This window comes from Plutella xylostella, chromosome 31 (assembly GCF_932276165.1).
Source record: "Plutella xylostella chromosome 31, ilPluXylo3.1, whole genome shotgun sequence".
Taxonomy (NCBI): Eukaryota; Metazoa; Arthropoda; class Insecta; order Lepidoptera; family Plutellidae; genus Plutella; species Plutella xylostella.
Window position 1 is genome coordinate 744,595 of NC_064011.1, and position 17,345 is coordinate 761,939.

Consider the following 17,345-nt stretch of genomic DNA (forward strand, 5'->3'; position numbering starts at 1 on the left):
CACACAGACATGTTAAACTTATAACAACCGCTCTTTTATCGTCGAAGGTTAAAAAGGGAACGCTTTCCGAACAAAAGACCGGACTCTATAGAAACTAAGCTGAAACAAAAAATATGAAAAAATTGCTTTTGAATTCTAGCAAGAGGTAAATAAGAGATTAATTATAATTAACCTGGCTTTCGCGTTTTTGCCTGAACAGCAGTTGAGATCAAACCAGAAGGTATATACTTGGCTAGTAAACATGATGAAGTAATTAAGGTATATTAAGTACTTCAGATTAATGTTAAAGATTCAGGTAAATACAAGATGTAGGATAATACCTTATATGTATACTGAGCTGACTGTTTGCAATGTAAAGCACGCTTGCTAAATGAACCAAGTTTTAGACCTATAGATATTTGTGAATGTAGATAGGTAGATATCTACATCAATATTATAAAGTTTTTGAATGTTAACAATACCATATCAAAACCTAAAAAAACCCCAACAACACTCTTCAAAACCCAAATACCACAGACACACACTAACACATAACACCCCTATTTTCCCGGCCGGGTTAAACCGGAACATGATGTCGGGACGGGCCGGGTGAAAGTGGCCCGGGCAGGTCATAGCTGTAAGGTTAAGCCAGATAATAAAACCCTACTAGGGATGGGGTAAGCTGCTTCGGCCAAGGTGGCTTTTTATTTAAATGTACTTTTTTGTTAGCTTTTTCAACGATGATTAATGATAACGCACGAAATACTAAAGCAAAATCTGTGTCTATCAATTAATTTTATGTCTATGAAATTTATGAATAAATGTTTTGTCTGTCAGATATCTCTGAGTGATATCTTGTTAAGGGTGAGGCCCGCTCACAAAATTACGCTCGTGTGGCCTCACCCTAATTTGATCGTTCTTTTTGTACAAATAAAAGGAAATTAATAAAACCTCTAATACTGGATTCGGCCGATGTTTCTCGAAGCTACCCCATCCTACAAACCTCCTTAGCTTCATACAATTTTTACATGATTTGTCCTTACAGCCTGTTATGTCAGGGATCTTCCGTTTATTTCATGAATTTCAGCGAATGTCGAGTTTTTTTTATTGTTATTAAAACAAAAATCCCGGTCAAGCACGAACGCATGAATAAAACCTTTTTATGTGACATAATATATTTATACTTTTTATTTATTTTTAACTATATACCTACGTTATAATTTCTCATTTATTATGGCCAGAGCCTCGAGTACTGGTTTTGCTATTTATGAAAACGAAAAAAGTTTACGTTTTCTCCTGTCATCTGCATACATTATCTGTCAAAAGTTTCATGATAGTTTCCATTAGAGGCGCCATGCACTCAGTACCCATGCGAGAAAACGTAAACATTTACAGTTTTCGTCAAGCTATCCAACCTGTACTAGACCCCCTGATTTATCATTGGAGTAATTTGTCTTGAATCTAATCAGCTTTAAGTATTAACCATATTTTTTTCACAAACCCAGATTTTTCTCAATATTTAGCGCAATCCCATCCCAGCTAGTATTTTCCAATTTTATATTTCCATCGAGGCGCATTGGACGCATGCGTTTGACGCGAGCTGTCTGCTGTCTGTGAACTTATCGGAAAAATCTCTCGTCTACATTTCCAGTGGGAAATACGAGATATTAACATAGCGTAAACAGTGCATCTGTGTGTGCATTGTACCTACATATGTAACACTACTGTAACAGGTGGTGTAGTCAGAGGTGACTCGCAAGCGAGCCACCCGCTTTTCGCTTTATATTTGTACTCACGTGATAGATCGCGAGCCGTATCGCCGTTTCTGAATGAGTACAAAGCACTTAGGGTACACATCTAGAATCTAGATGTGCAGGTTCCCTCACGATATTTTCCTTCACCGTAAGAATACATGGTATAATAATTATTGTATTTAAATTCCTTTCTTTCAGCGGGAGCTTTTTAAAATTACAGACACAACCCTTAATATTTTACTTGAATTTGCCGGCTAACCGGCCAACCTAGTACGGTCATGTGCAGAGAAACCTGACCCCCCTCTCATAGTAACAATGCTTCTGAGAGGGGTCAGATTTCTCTGCGATATACTGTAACTACTTGTTTTACGTAGGTACCCGTAGAAATAAAATTAAGTGTAAATTTTCCGCGCTAGCGCTCAAAGTCAACATTTGCTCTCGTGATGTATTAAAGCCCGAATTCCACGGTATTTTTTTCTCGTTCGTACACGATATTTTAATAAAAACCAGATGGAGTGTCGGTGCAAAGAAACGTCTCGATAATTAACACCCCACTTCTACTACTGAGCTTGTATTTTGAATTAATCCGGTTAGAAGAATTTTGAGACTATATTCATTGGTAAAATGGTTGTCATTGGGTTGAACTTAAAACGGTTTGACATTAAACAAAATGCAGACAACTTTTTTGTATGTGTCAAACCATCTTGTTCGTGTATCGTCAATCTAAGTTCACAAAAAACTTTCCCTTGAAGTACCTACCTGCGTTTTTTTGGTATTGACAGCATTATAAATGATTCCGGTAATGCCTCCGAGTAAAAGTGATGGAAATTTATAAGCGCCGGTAAATATTGGGAGATTTTGTGTACATAATCGTATGTTGTGCGGTTTTTTCGGCAATTCACTCACGTGTTTTGTCTCCTGGCGAAAAAAGAGAGGTATTATAAGTTTAACGTGTCTGGTAATCTGTGCTGTGTCTGTGGTCCCAAACGGCTGAACCGATTTTCGTTTGTTTTTTTTATTAGTACCAGCAATGTGAATTAGGTAGTACATAGGTACGAGTATTACGCATATCCCTCATAATTTTAAAGGCATTTTACATTAGGTTACCTATGTGCCAATTTCTCCATAGTGGGTTAGAGCATAACCAGGGATTATTGCTTGACTTTTGACACCTCTGTCAAGAATTTAATACGGAGATGACGTATAATTGATCAACCTTTCCTTGGTTACGATTTAACCGACTATTGTGAAATTGGAGCTTAGTCTATCATGTAATATAGAATCCCTGTTAATAAAGGGGTAGGCCCATTGTCATAAATCGGCCACATATCCAAATACACCGTATTAATATCATGATATTCTTATTTTGGAAGGTTTTTAGATGAGGCCTAGTGGGGAGTAATGTCTTGTTTGTTCACTGTTCGCTTCTATACGATTATTGTCTGTGGTGTGTGTTTTTTATGGATCATAAGTGAGAAAATGGGGTGCAAAGAGCTTATACAAATTGTAATAACCTGTTGTATTATATATGTAGAAAACAAAAATTATGCCACCATAAAAAAATGGAAGAATCTTATCTTAGTGCTACTTAACTTTTTTTAAGTAGTTAAGGTCACTCTTGATTAACACTCCTATTAAACAAACATACAGATAGACACACATAGGTACCCGTCGCACTTATAAATCCCCTACTTCCAAGCTCAAACACACAGATACACAATCAAAACGTACAACACCCCTCTTTTTCCGCCATAAGTGAACAAAATACGTTGTCAACAGCCGCCTGGGTTCCGTAGGCACTTCACGAACCCATTACACACATAAGAACCCGACAATACTTAGGCAAATTGGCAATGCGGCGGCGGGCCCCCGAAATTCAGCGAATATTATATTCCCACTGAAACAAATGCTGAAAAGCCAACACAAGGTACTGTGGGACTATTTAGGGTTCTACTACTACCTACTTCCCGCTTATGAATACCGAATGGTGTAGTGGTTAGTGAACCTGAATGCTTTGCCGTTGGTACCGGGTTCGATTCCCTGCCGGGGCAGATATTTGTTTGAAAGCAGATATTTGTACTCGGGTCTTGAGTTCTAATATGTGTAATGTATATCTTTGTATTTGAGTAGATACTCGTATAGCAGCTGCCCGATACCCAAATCACAGGCTTTGCCTAGCTTAGGGTCGGATGGCCGCGTGTGACGGCGTGTGAGATGTCATTACTAAGGCCCGGGTCTCCTATTTACGCCGTAGGTCGCGACCAGCGTCACGCCGTAGGCCGCGTCACGATGCTCACTATAGAAATGTACTGATGCGGTCTCCCTCACACGCCGACGTTGGCGCGTAGATGTAGTGAGCATCGTGACGCAGCCTGCGGCGTGACGCTGGACGGGTCCTACGGCGTAAATAGGAGACCCGGGCCTAATGCGAGTATCAAGATGACGCTTGTAAACTGTTCGTTCTATGAATTCCGGGATAAGATATGAGTATGAATATGGCAATTTTTTTAAAGGTTATAAAAGCGAAATATTCATACCAGCGTTAGTTTTTCAATCTTGTTTTACGGCCCGAGCGAAGAGCAATAAAATCTGTACGGAATAAGCAGATAATTTTCAGAAAGTCTAACATTTTTCCATTGCATTGCCCCCGCACGCTCCACTGGTTAGGGAGGGAGGCAGCAGAAAATATATTTTAAATAAGTTCAGTTTTTAATTCTCGGCCGAAAAATGTGGTGTTGTACGTTTTAAGTGCAGTATCGTTACGAGTTTCTTGCCACAGTAGTTGTCAAATAAACTTGTAAAAGATACAATTTTAAGATGTCAATGCGTTTTATATCAACACAAAGCTGCTTTGATCGAAAATTTAAGTCGTACGTTTGATTAGAACCGTTCCGAACTCATTTCTCATTATTTTCACGGTATTAACTTTGTCGAGGTTATGTTTTCAAGTGATTTTACCAACAAGCGCCGCCGTGGCAATACTAAGCAGGCTTTTCAATTTCTGACTAGCGGCGTTTTGTTTTTGCAACAGTATAATCTGTTTTCAAAAGTCGGATGTCGAAAATATTTGCTGTGCCGCGTTTTTGGTTTTCTTTTTTTTGTTGGCAAAAACAAATGTTTCTATTTTGATCGGTTTTTGTCGCACTTTTATCAGATAGAAGTTACGCAGGTTTGCATTCCGGTGGGGGGGGGGTTTCTTTGTCAAAAACTGTTCATCCATCACTGCAACAGTTACAGTTGTTATCCAAATTGGGAACTGGTCTCCCGGCGCATCCATGGACCTACGTATGACGCGGCCAACAGCAAAATTTCATCCCAAATTGGAGTCGATCTAGTGAAGTTGAAATTTAATTAATTTTCAAATTGGCAACGACAGGCGACGGACGGATGGCCTCGTGTCCTGTTGTGTGTGTGTGTGTGTGTGTGTGTGTGTGTGTGTGTGTGTGTGTGTGTGTGTGTGTGTGTGTGTGTTCATATGTAGAGGGTGTTGTTAAAAAACGTGATAGAATCTATGGTGTGAAACAAAGATTAATAATATAAGGGACAAGATGGCGTAACTTACAAAAACAAAGCAGGTTAAGCAAGCAAAATAAGTTTCCAGCTTCCCTCTTTATACGGCCTTACATAATGTTCTTAGATTAAAGTCATCAGTAAAATAAAGGAAAAGATATCCTGCAATGGGTATGAGTACCAATGACTACTCGTAGTCGACCGACCGTATCGTATATCTAACACTAACTAACTAAATATCCTTCCACCCTAAGGTTGTCTTGAAAAAAGCGCTTTAAGCGATAAGACCGCCATTTTTGTACATATGTGTTAGAATTAACGTTAAGTAATTAAGTTTATTTTATGTGTGTATACAAATAAAGAATATTCTATCTATCTATCTAACAAATTATACGTCACTCAAGCTAAATCCTTTTGTGCATCCCTGTTTTTTATAATTTACACCTTTTGAGACACCATGTATGTATTTGTATATGTAGTATGTTATGTATGTAGTTATGTACTCGTATGTGTGTGCAGGCGACAGCGCGAAAAAAAGGCGGGAAAATGCTGGTATAAGTTTACGCATTGCGAACGTTAGAGGGCAAAATTGGATCCGACACTTTTTACAACTGAAAATAGCACGGAAATTGGCTTTTATTACACAGTTTGTGTAAATGTCGCGTACAAACAACAATGTACGGGAAATGTAGGCCTTTTGCGAAATGTGTTTGAATTATAATTTATAAAATTAATTAGTAAAATTATAATGAGCGAATGGTGTAGAGTTTTGCATAGGTCCGATTTGGGGCGAAGATATCTGACTCCCTGACTTATAACACACACTCACGCCTTGTACTAATGTACTCCCTTGCGGGGTAGGCAGAGGTGCATTGCTGCACCCACTTTTCGCCAGAGTGTTCTGTTAGTCCCAATGTAATAGGGTGCGGGCCTATTTTCATTTTACGGGCACATCCAAGACCGAGAACAAATATCTGTTTAAACAAATATCTGCCCCAGCCGGGAATCGAACCCGGGACCTTCGGCTCAGTAGTCAAGGTCACTAACCACTACGCCATTCGGTCCCTGACTTATGTATGTTTCAATGACATTTTTCTACGTCTTAGAATATATTAGAAAACTATAATACCCCGTTGTTCGATCGTATGTTTAGGTTAAAACAGAAATTTCCGTCAAAGAAAAAAGCGAATCTCAAAGGTAACAAAAATAAGACAAAGAAACACGGTTTTACATTCAAGAAGACTTTGGCGTTTTCTTGAAAAAATCAAAGGAGTTTTAAATAATTAGGCAGAATTTGGTTACTACCCTTTGTAAGCTAAGGACTTTTTGTAACTGAGATACTCTCGAATTTGTTTCTAGGTAAGAAAAAAAATTTTCTCCGAAATTAAATTGTTCTCACTTGAAAAGGATTTGTGGCTTATTCTAAAGATAATCTAGCATTTTTTGTTATTTGAGCGACGAGGAGATTTATAGGGAAGGCGACAACACATGTGGATTTCATACCTTGGATGCCAAGTCCAAACATCGCATCCAAAGGCGTCTTGGAAGTCAAATTTGTGGTCCCTTTCCCCATTACCTACTATAACAAACGCGCTTTTTTAACAGCCTGTACTATCCAACTGTTCACCGATGTAATATTTGTATTTATATCAAAAATATGTTTATTTACCTACATAATTACCTACGTGAGATTAATCAAATAAAAATATTGAGAAGAAAATGATTGGTATTGCGTTCAAAATTAACGTACATATTTCATTTGCCAATAAATTACAATCTTTTGATGTTTTCTCAGAGGCAAATTTTATTTTATTTTAAAATGGACGAGGTTTTCCCTGCGCTTTTGAGATTAAAGTGTAGACGAAGAAAATGAAAGAAAATGTATACTAGTTAACTTGATCATACTCCAGACAGCCGGTAAATGCAACAGAATGAACAGTATCTAAACTAAACATTGTTTGAATTCGTGTTTAACGGGATCCTGAGAAATCGTACGAGTATAAGGAAACATTAATAACATAAGCTTCACGTTTAGAAACATTCAACTTTTTTTCAATTGTTTGACATAGGTACCTATGCTAATTATGGCTGGACTGATTATAATTTTTTAGGTCACAGTTAATGTTACCCGGATTAAGTTATGCGCTTTTTAGTGTTAACGTTGGAGATTCTAACGAAGGTTATGTTACTTATGGCTAAACTATCCTATAACTTCAACGGAGCCAAAGCAACCCCTGTAATGTTATAAAAAAAAACAAAATGGCTGGCTGCCACACTCACCTAGAACGACGAGGCTGGCGTTGGCGCGGATGACCTTGTGTTGGCTGGCGGGGCCGACCTAGAATAGAATATAATATATTTAAATATAATATAAAATAAATATAAATATGTGGGAACATCCGACCCCAAACTAGGCAGAGCCTGTAATATGGGTATCGGACAGCTGATATATCTATACAAATACATAGATTGATACAAATTAAACATAAATATCAACACCCAAGACCCGAGAACAAATATCTGTCTTTAAACAAATATCTGCCCCAGCCGGGAATCGAACCCGGGACCTTTGGCATAGCAGCCAGGATCACTAACCGACTAGATATTTGTTCTCGGGTCTTGGATGTGCCCGTAAAATGGCAACAGGCCCGCCCGGCGCCCCCTATTACATTGAGTGAGACTAACATAAACACTGGCGAAAAGTGGGTGCAGCAACAAGGTTTGAGTGATTTATATTTATGGTTCAATTTTACTTATATATAGTACAATATACCTGGCACTGATATTCCCCCGCGTCCTGCAAGGTGGCGCCGACTATACGTAGGTTGTAGACGCCGAGCTTGCGATCGCCGAACATGGTGTGGCGCGGGAAGCCCGGGATCACGGATGAGTAACCTGCGGGGGAAATGGGGTTGTTAGTTTTCTTAGCATTTTGCTGAGTGAGAAACCTTTTGCTTAAATGGTTTCATTAGAGAGATACACGTTATATTTATGTCTTGTGTTTCTTAATCTTTATCTTATATTTCTGTAGCATGTGTAATTGTGACTAGGCAAACGTAGTGTGGGACGCCCTCCGGCTAGATGGGGTGACGACTTGCGAAAGGTGGCTGGTTATGATTGGATGCGGAAAGCTAAAGATCGCATCCAGTGGCGTGCTTTGGGAGAGGCCTACGTCCAGCAGTGGACCTCTATAGGCTGATGATGATGATGATGATGATGATTATGTGTAATTGTGTATGTCCAATATGTTAAGTGAAAAAAAACAGTAACTAGCCTTAATAAGGCATGGCAATATTTTTTTTTTCATTGGTTTTCGCCAGTATCTCAAGGCACAAGAGTTCAAAATAAGGTGGGAACTATTCTCCCTTTGTTTTATTCAGAGTTAAACTGAAACCTTCTGCTAGGTCACTAATAAAACTTAACACTTCATAGGCAAACAAAACGAGGTTACACACGCAAAACAGAGTCAATCTTAACACGGTGAGCGTATATTAAATCAAAATTATGACCCCATTACTATGCCAAAGCGGTGAAGTTGTTCGCAGACAAAACATTAATCGCACATAATGTTGTTTTGGCATGTGAACAATGTGGACAATTTGAACAATACCCTGTAAGAAAGTACTGTGGGATAAACGTTAAGGCGTAATGGGTCTTTTCACGGGTAGTCATTCATTTGCCATTTTTTTCGGCGTTTATACAATGTATTACTTTTTGTGTGGCTAAATTATAGGAAATATCGGTAAATAGAATAAAAATTATGTACACTCACGAACAATGAATTAGTTCCAGTGACAATAGCACCAAATTACTCTTAAACGGAAAAGGCTAGCTTAGTAACGCCGTCTGCAATAGGAAAGCTGCATTGGGTCTTTATAAAACAATGATTTTTTGGAACCAGGTTAGATAAGGCAGAAGACAGAGTGTTGTGGCGCTCCTTGGGAGAGGCCTATGTCCAGCAGTGGACGATTAACATTGGTACCAAGGCCCTATGTCCAACAGTGGACTCATCATAATCGCAACCTTCACTTGAGTCCAACTGTACTCAATGTACTTAACTCAAACCGCGTAAGGACTCTGCTTTATTTATTAAGAGGATTAAAATTTTATGTCGGTGTTAAGAAAATTAAAATTTTAAGGTTGTATCTTGTACTAGAGTTTATAATGTCTTGCTTGCCTGTAAAATAACACTTTAATGAAATTTTCCGAAATAATTGTGTCTGCCTTACTTGGATGATGTTTACGTAGTACTTAGATGGTTTAATGGTTATTGTTATCTAAAAATAAGTAGGTTCGAAGGTTATGTTTATCTTTATATTATTAAGGTTGTCTAGCTAGATTTCTTTACGGAATTAGGTATTTTTGAACTGTTTTAGTGTAATTAATTATCAAAGTCTGTAACTTGAAATAAATATCTATTTCGTTATACTCATTTCTTCCACTGAAATTAAACCCTCAAACCGTAAACTCCATATAACTACCTCCCAAAACGTCACACAGCCATAGAGCTACACAACTACTAGAATTCGGCACTGGCTAGAACTGGGAGAATCAGGAGGGTCACTCTATACTGACGAAAAACTAACATTCGGGACGCTGCTGCGCGAGCCACGACTCTATCTCGTTGTATCAAACGTGCAGTTTGCACGATAGCTCTCGTTCGTTAGTTTTTCATCAGGATAGAGTACCCACCTGGCCCACCAACCCGCACTTGGCCAGCGTGGTGGATAGGCCTAAACCCTTCCTTCATTGGAAGGAGACCCGTGCCCCAGCAGTGGGGACGTGATGGGTCGTGATGTGATAGAGTAACCCCGCTGGGTCGGACTGAGAGCGTCGGGCGAAGATTTATGCACGGCCGCCATCTTTGAGATGTTCGCAGACTCGCAGCACTACCGAATTTGTTACTACAGTCCGTGCACTGACACTCGTCTTGTGAAGAAAAAAAAGCGTTCTTATTCATGACATAAGCCATTATGGAAAACATCGTGAGGAAAGATGCACATCTAGATTCTAGATGTGTATCCTAAGTGCATTGTACTTATCCCAAAATGTCGATATGGTTCGCAACCTATCACGTGATTACAAATTTGCAAGCTTGTGCTGAGAGAGTTGTCGGGTAAGTGCGCAACCCGACTGTCAGATGTTTTCAGGCTGCCCGAAGGCCTCTGATTATCCTTCACGACTGCTGCCGAAACAGCAACCGGGATCCAGCGTTTTTTTGACAATGCGAAATACACCTAATATTCGAAATTACTATCTATTCCTTTGCCAAAATTCGTGGAAAATGGTTAAAACTCAGATAAGTTGGAAGTTTCAGGAGATGAACGAACCTAAAATGTATAGGTATGTATAAATTGCACTGACAAAATAATGATTTCGTGTCATGAATAATTGATCTACCAAATATTCATCACTCATGTTCCACAATTATTGTGCCACGCAACACTAAACGAACTAGACTTGTGTAGGGAAATTTGCACATGTACCTATGTGCTTACATATTTATATATGTATGTATGTATATCTACGTACATATTCCTACAAAATACGCTTTAAGTTTTACATGAAACGGTACTTGGTATAGGTATTCTTGTGCGAAGATTATAAATCCATTTTATACACTCAAAGGCTGTAAGTGTAGTTAGAGATGACTCGTAAGCTAGTTGCATGCAGCTTGCCATGCAAATATTATGTGACCCTTAAATTCAATTTACTGTTACTGTCCTATTACACAAATACAATTTTAGTAAATCCTAACTAATATTATAAATGCGAAAGTAACTGTGTCTGTCTGTCTGTCTGTCTGTCTGTCTGTCTGTCTGTTACTCTTTCACGCCAAAACTACTGAACGGATTTGAATGAAATTTGGTATACATACGGTTTAGACCCTGGGATAGAACATAGGCTACTTTTTATCCCGGAATTCCCACGGGAAAACTTTTTAAGGCGAAGCGAAGCGCGCGGGAACAGCTAGTACCTACATAAATAACTTTATTTTCAGTGTTCAGAAGTAAAATCACATAACCCTGTTATATATTTTTTATAAGTCAGTGGCTATACTTGGATCTTGTGATCATTCAGACAGTAATATACGATTTACAGGTTAAAATCTATTTCTGAGATGATGATACTATGTTCCACCAATCATATAAAAATCAAGTAAACGAAGAAACTAACGAATGTAAATAAATACAAATTAATTTTATTTATAGGAAACGAGTACATTTCGGACACGTAAAATTAACAGAAAAATATTATAACGTGTAAAATATTTTTATTATTGCAACAAAATGAATGCATTTCTCGACCGCCAATTAATATTTAAAATCGGGCAGTCACTGTAATGGCCGATATTTCAGCACGCCTACCTACAATAATAACTTGTATTCCATAAAAAAATGTACTACATATATATCATTATTATAAATTTCTGAAATCGCGAGCAATGAAAATCGCTTCTTCCAAAATGTCAACAAAAAATAAGCGCAATTTTTTTAAACATTTATACTAGAATTGAACACAATAATTACGTTTTTAGTTGGCAATATTCTGATGCGCTGTACAATGTACTTCAATATTGCAGACGGCGTCATTAAACCAGTATTTTCAGTTTCTAGGAGTAATTTTGTGCTATTGTAACTGGAACAGGGTCTATTTCTATTCTATTCTCTGTGGGGGTGTAAGTACCTGCACCTGGCTCTCTCGAGTGGAACCTTTGTGCATATCCCCAAGGTCTAAACTGCCTTCCTAAGCTTGGACCATTTCCCACCACGCTGGTCCACTGCGGGTTGGTGGGTTCACATATCTAGATGTGCTAGATCTAGATATGCAGGTTTCCTCACGATGTTTTCCTTCACCGTAAGAGCGATGGTATACATTGTACTTAAGTTAAAAGAACTCATTGGTACATGTCAGCGCCGGGATTCGAACCCGCATCTCTTGATTGAGAAGCGGGCGTTCACCCGACTGAGCTACCACCGCTCTGGAACAGGGTCATTTGGTCATTGCTCGTGAGTGTAGAGTAGTATTGTTTGGTCATATGACCAAGAGACCTCCAAACTCCCTTGCAAAACTTTCGCCCACCTATAGAATCGTAATTATACCATTTAGACCATGCTTCAAATTTGGACCAAAAGACTCTATATTATGACGAAAAACTAAGCTTCGTACCGCTGCGCGAGCCACGACTCTATCTCGTTGTAATAAACGTGCCGATTGCACGACAGCTCTCGTTCGTTCGTTTTTCGTCAGTATAGAGTGACCCCCCAGACTGTTCCCGTGATGTGCCGTGTCCAATGGCGCGAGGCACGCCATTATATCGAGCCAGTTGCGCCGCTAGTGATGGGGTAGACGGGTATCGATAAATTCTTATCGACATTCTATTTACATACACAGGCCGTTTTTCCGTAAAATAAAAAAAATATATATCGTATTCTATATTATTCACGATTGTAATATCCGAAGGTGTAGTCAGAAGTGTCACCCGCTCACTGTACATTTGTACTCACGTGATAGGTTGCGAGCCGTATCGACGTTAAAATGAGAAAAATGCAATCAAGATATTTTTCTTTTTCTTCTTCAATCAAACCCTTTTATTCTTAGCTAAGGTGCATTAATGTTTTTGGAGACCAGTGATTTCACCACTCGCTAGATTATATCAAGGTGTGAAGTCACATTATTTCGACTTAATATGACTATGTTACTTTCATACAAAACACTAAAAAAAGTGTCTGATATTGTTTTATTCTTTACAAGCGAACTAAAACTACAAAAGGAACTTAAAAATAATATCCTATATATTATTGTCGAATACCAAAAAGTCATCGTATTTAAAAACTGACTGTTGCAGCCACCACTATCGTTAACGACGTCGATCTCGATTCAATTCGACAAGAAACTGTTTAAGCGATTATAACGCATTTCGGATTTGACGGCAAAAACGACGCAACGCAACGTAAAGTGGTAACGTTATGATCATTTCGGAAATTGCATTTAGCATGTTTACCTACTTGTGGAGTTTCTATGGCGTCTTGGCTTAGAAACGGATGAACTGTTTTAAATGCATCACAAATGAGGTTATTCGTAAAGTGACCGATATCTTTTAATATCTATATTATTAAGCTACCCTCATATACTTAATAAAAAAGGTTTAAAATAACCTACAAAAATATAACTTTAAAATTTGCATACAGATTTCTATGAATCAGCCATAAGAATAATATGGAGGTTAGATAACACAATAAATTTATGCATGGCATTTGAATTTTTATTATTCACACTGTAATAGTTAATGTTTTTACTGTAGCGCACGCCGTCACAGGTTGTAAAATTAAAGATATTGTGAAATACAATTTAAAATAATTGTTTTGAAGTTTGTGGCTGTGATGAAACTTTTAAAAATGCTACAACTTGAATAGTTATGAACAGAGACAGGATATACCGAAGATACGAGTGAAAGGCATATATATGTAGGTATATACCTAAGATAATCTTGAAAGGCATCCATCAGACTTAAACTTATATCACGATCTTTTAAACAGTAGTAAAAAAACGTAAATAACAACCCACATTTCCAGTCCAATCTGAAATACAGTATGATATTATGAACCCAGTCAATCAACAAATCCTTAGATTATTGTACAAATCTAATGAAACATAGTGACAACACACAAATTAATAATGCAGTTAATAATAAACCCCATTTAGAGAACATATCCCGGGGTTTAAAGTGAATCCCGCATTATATTCCTGTAATCCCGGTTTCGCGGGATTACTCGCTAATCCCGCGGGAAGGGTATTTATAATTTATGCCGCCCGGCCTTTGTTTGAAGCCGATAAATTATTCACAAAACTAAATATTGTAAATTGTTAAACTAGGATAGGATGGTAGTAGATACTGATTAAATTGAACCGCTGTATGTTTCCAAGGCGGGTTACTGCTGAAAACAGTTGCAAAAATAGCAATTGTGTTTTGCACCAACTTTTTTATAACATAATTTAAGTTGGCAATATTGTGATGCGCTGTGAAATGTACTCCAATATTGCAGACGGCGTCATTGAGCTCTTTTCCGTTTAATTTGGTGCTATTGTCACTGGAACTTTATCATTGCTCGTGAGTATTGTGTATCTACCTATATACAGGGTGATTCTTTCGTAGGTGCATATCCGGAAGTATGTTACAGAGCTCTTCATTCTGAACAACTTTTGTTATAAGGACCTTGGAATATAACGAAAAAAAAAGATGCTTCCCCATACAAAAAATTGTTGTTTACGTGACACTGTGTATGGGGAGTAGAATTTTTTTTCGAGAATATCCTAAGTTCATTATAACAAAAGTTGTTGAAATGAAGAGCTCTGTAACATACTTCCGGATATGCACCTACGGAAGACTCACCTGTATAACACAGGGACAAAACTGTCCTCAGCTGTACTAAATAACAGATTCCGGTGGTTTCAAGAGTACCCAACTATGTTCACTTTGTATTGCGTTGTACTATTCACAAAGCGAATTCAAATTGAAAACTGTTTTTGTGCTATTAAATACGAATTGCTCACATGAGATGCTGTATTTAATTATAGATTTAATGATTAAATGTACCTATACATGTTTATTAAACTAGATATGGCGGATGTCTACGCCGAATGGCGTAGTGGTTAGTGAGCCTGACTACTGAGCCGAAGGTCCCGGGTTCGATTCCCGGCTGGGGCAGATATTTGTTAAACACAGATATTTGTTCTCGGGTCTTGAAGGTGCCAGTAAAATGGCAATATGCCCGCCCCCTATTACATTGGGACTAACATAACACTGATTTTTTATCGCAACTACAATTAATTAAATGAATAACATCATAAATAATTAATAATCATATTTTCATCTTATTTGTTTTATTACTATTAATTATGAATTTTGGAGCTTCTACCGAAATTGAGCTAACGTATAGATAGTCACAAAAAGGTGTTATAGGAGCTCTAATATAGCAGTAAAAGTCACTCCTAGTTCTGTAGGTAAATAACACAGCAGCGGCGCCGCAGCCAAAAGCCAGAGCGTCTAGAAATGTAATAAATAAAACAAGACGGAATAAGGCATTCCTACCCGATACATAAGTACAGTCAGCACCAGACAATATCTACAACATTACAGTTGCAATTTCAGAAATTAAGAACGGTGTCGATTTAAATAAACTTATTGAGCTTAAAATTCTGGAACTTATTATACCTAGATAGCTTTATTTAGTTATAATTTCCCATGATAAACTATCATGATCTACAGGGAGTTGCAAAAGTCGTATAGTAGGCTTACAGGGATCTTTCTTCTTAATATTATTAGTGTTCAAGTGAAGATACATTTGAAACTTTTGGCTGATTGAGTTTGAACATACCAAACAAAACTACCTACATGAAACAAAAACCTATCTCCGGACATGAAACCCCCATTTTTTTCTGTCGGTGGGTTAAAAAGACACGCTTATCAAGTCTCCGCTGTACCCTTAGATTAGCAATATACTAACAAGATGGAGTGTTAGTGCAAGAGCAAAACTCGTCAAAAAACACCCCACTTTCACCACTGAGCTCTTATTATGAATTAGTTCGGTTAGATTGGTTTATTCATTGATACAGTTGTTGTTGTCATTAGTTTGAACGAAACATTTTGACAGTAAACAAAATGCGAACAGTTTTTTTTGTTGTGTTCTTGCATGTACCCCACCATCTTGTCCGTACATTGTTAGTATAAGTCTGTACCGACTAGTTTTTCTTATTCTGCGGACTGCAGCGTTGCCAAATTGTTTTCGGTGCGACGTTGCCAAGTCTCCGTATTCATTGTGTTTCAAGATATGTTGCCATCGGGAACTAGCTGGGCCCCAAGTCCGGTAAGCAATGGCGGTCGAATGGCGTAGTGGTTAGTGACCCTGACTGCTATGCCGAAGGTCCCGGGTTCGATTCCCGGCTGGGGCAGATATTTGTTTAAAGACAGATATTTGTACTCGGGTCTTGGGTGTTGATATTTATAATTAATATGTATCTATCTATGTATTTGTGTAGATATATCAGCTGTCAGATGTCTGACACAGGCTCGGATGGCCGTGTGTGAGATTTCCTCACATATTATTAATATTTAATTAACGGATACCTAAAGTAGGAAAACCATTCAGACGACACAGAATTAAGCCGCCACTCCTTAGCAGACTTGAGGCCCTGAGGAGACGCAGTTGCCTTATTGATTTCACTACATTTTACAAACGTGAAATGCGTAATTGTAGTTTTGATGGGAATTTCGGGAGAATTTGGCGTTCTGCCTGCCGATGGTGAGTTTGGCCGTTAGATTCGAAAATTGGTTTGATTGTAATGATCGCTAATTTAATTGTAAAATTTGATACCTATCTATACATTAATACAAACATATAGAGTACTATTTATTCCCGCGAGCTCCGCTTCACCTTAAAAAGTTTTCCCGTGGGAATTCCGGAACAAAAAGTAGCTTATGTTCTTTCTCAGGGTCTAGAGACTAGACCATATGTATACTAAATTCATACAAATCCGTTCAGTAGTTTTGGCGTGCAAGAGTAACAGACAGGCAGACACAGTTACTTTCGCATTTATAATATTAGATAGGATTGCAGGCAACCTATGTTAGAAGTGCAATAATTACGGGCTTTGTGTATGTGTTGTGTTAATCTTTCACGTAAAAACGACTGAACGGATTATTATGAAATCCCGTGCGCAGGAAGCTGACACCATACACTAACACATAGGCTAGGTTTTACCCCAGAATCCCCACGGGAAAACCTTCAAACACGAAGCTTTAAAAGCTAGTAAAGCACAAAACTCCAGCTGAAAAACACCCGTAAGGTGAAAGGCCAGAGAGGTATTTCATAAAACTGTGCGCGTCTGGATAAGACGTTGAAAATGTGTTCCGCATTTCCGCAAAACGATACAATTAGAACATTTTTCCTTTCCCGTTTCCCGTGAGAGCGTTACACTGGTAAGAACAATACGCAACATTACATAGTCTATCTATACTATACATAGGTTTAGTAGTAGTAGTTCTATACAGGAGTTTTAAGAGACCGAAATACACTCATGAGCAATAAAAAAGTTCCAGCG

General features: G+C 38.2%; 1 protein-coding gene across 1 annotated transcript in view; it reads right to left on the minus strand.

Annotated features, from left to right (window-relative positions):
• LOC105393095 (nephrin) overlaps positions 1-17,345 on the minus strand; it is a 134,888-nt gene that overhangs the window by 56,656 nt on the left and 60,887 nt on the right. The window contains exons 4-5 of the mRNA XM_048632169.1: positions 8,017-8,138; positions 7,524-7,581 (exon numbers count right to left, since the gene is read on the minus strand). Coding sequence (XP_048488126.1) covers positions 7,524-7,581; positions 8,017-8,138 — 180 coding nt within the window. The remainder of the gene's footprint in view (positions 1-7,523; positions 7,582-8,016; positions 8,139-17,345) is intronic.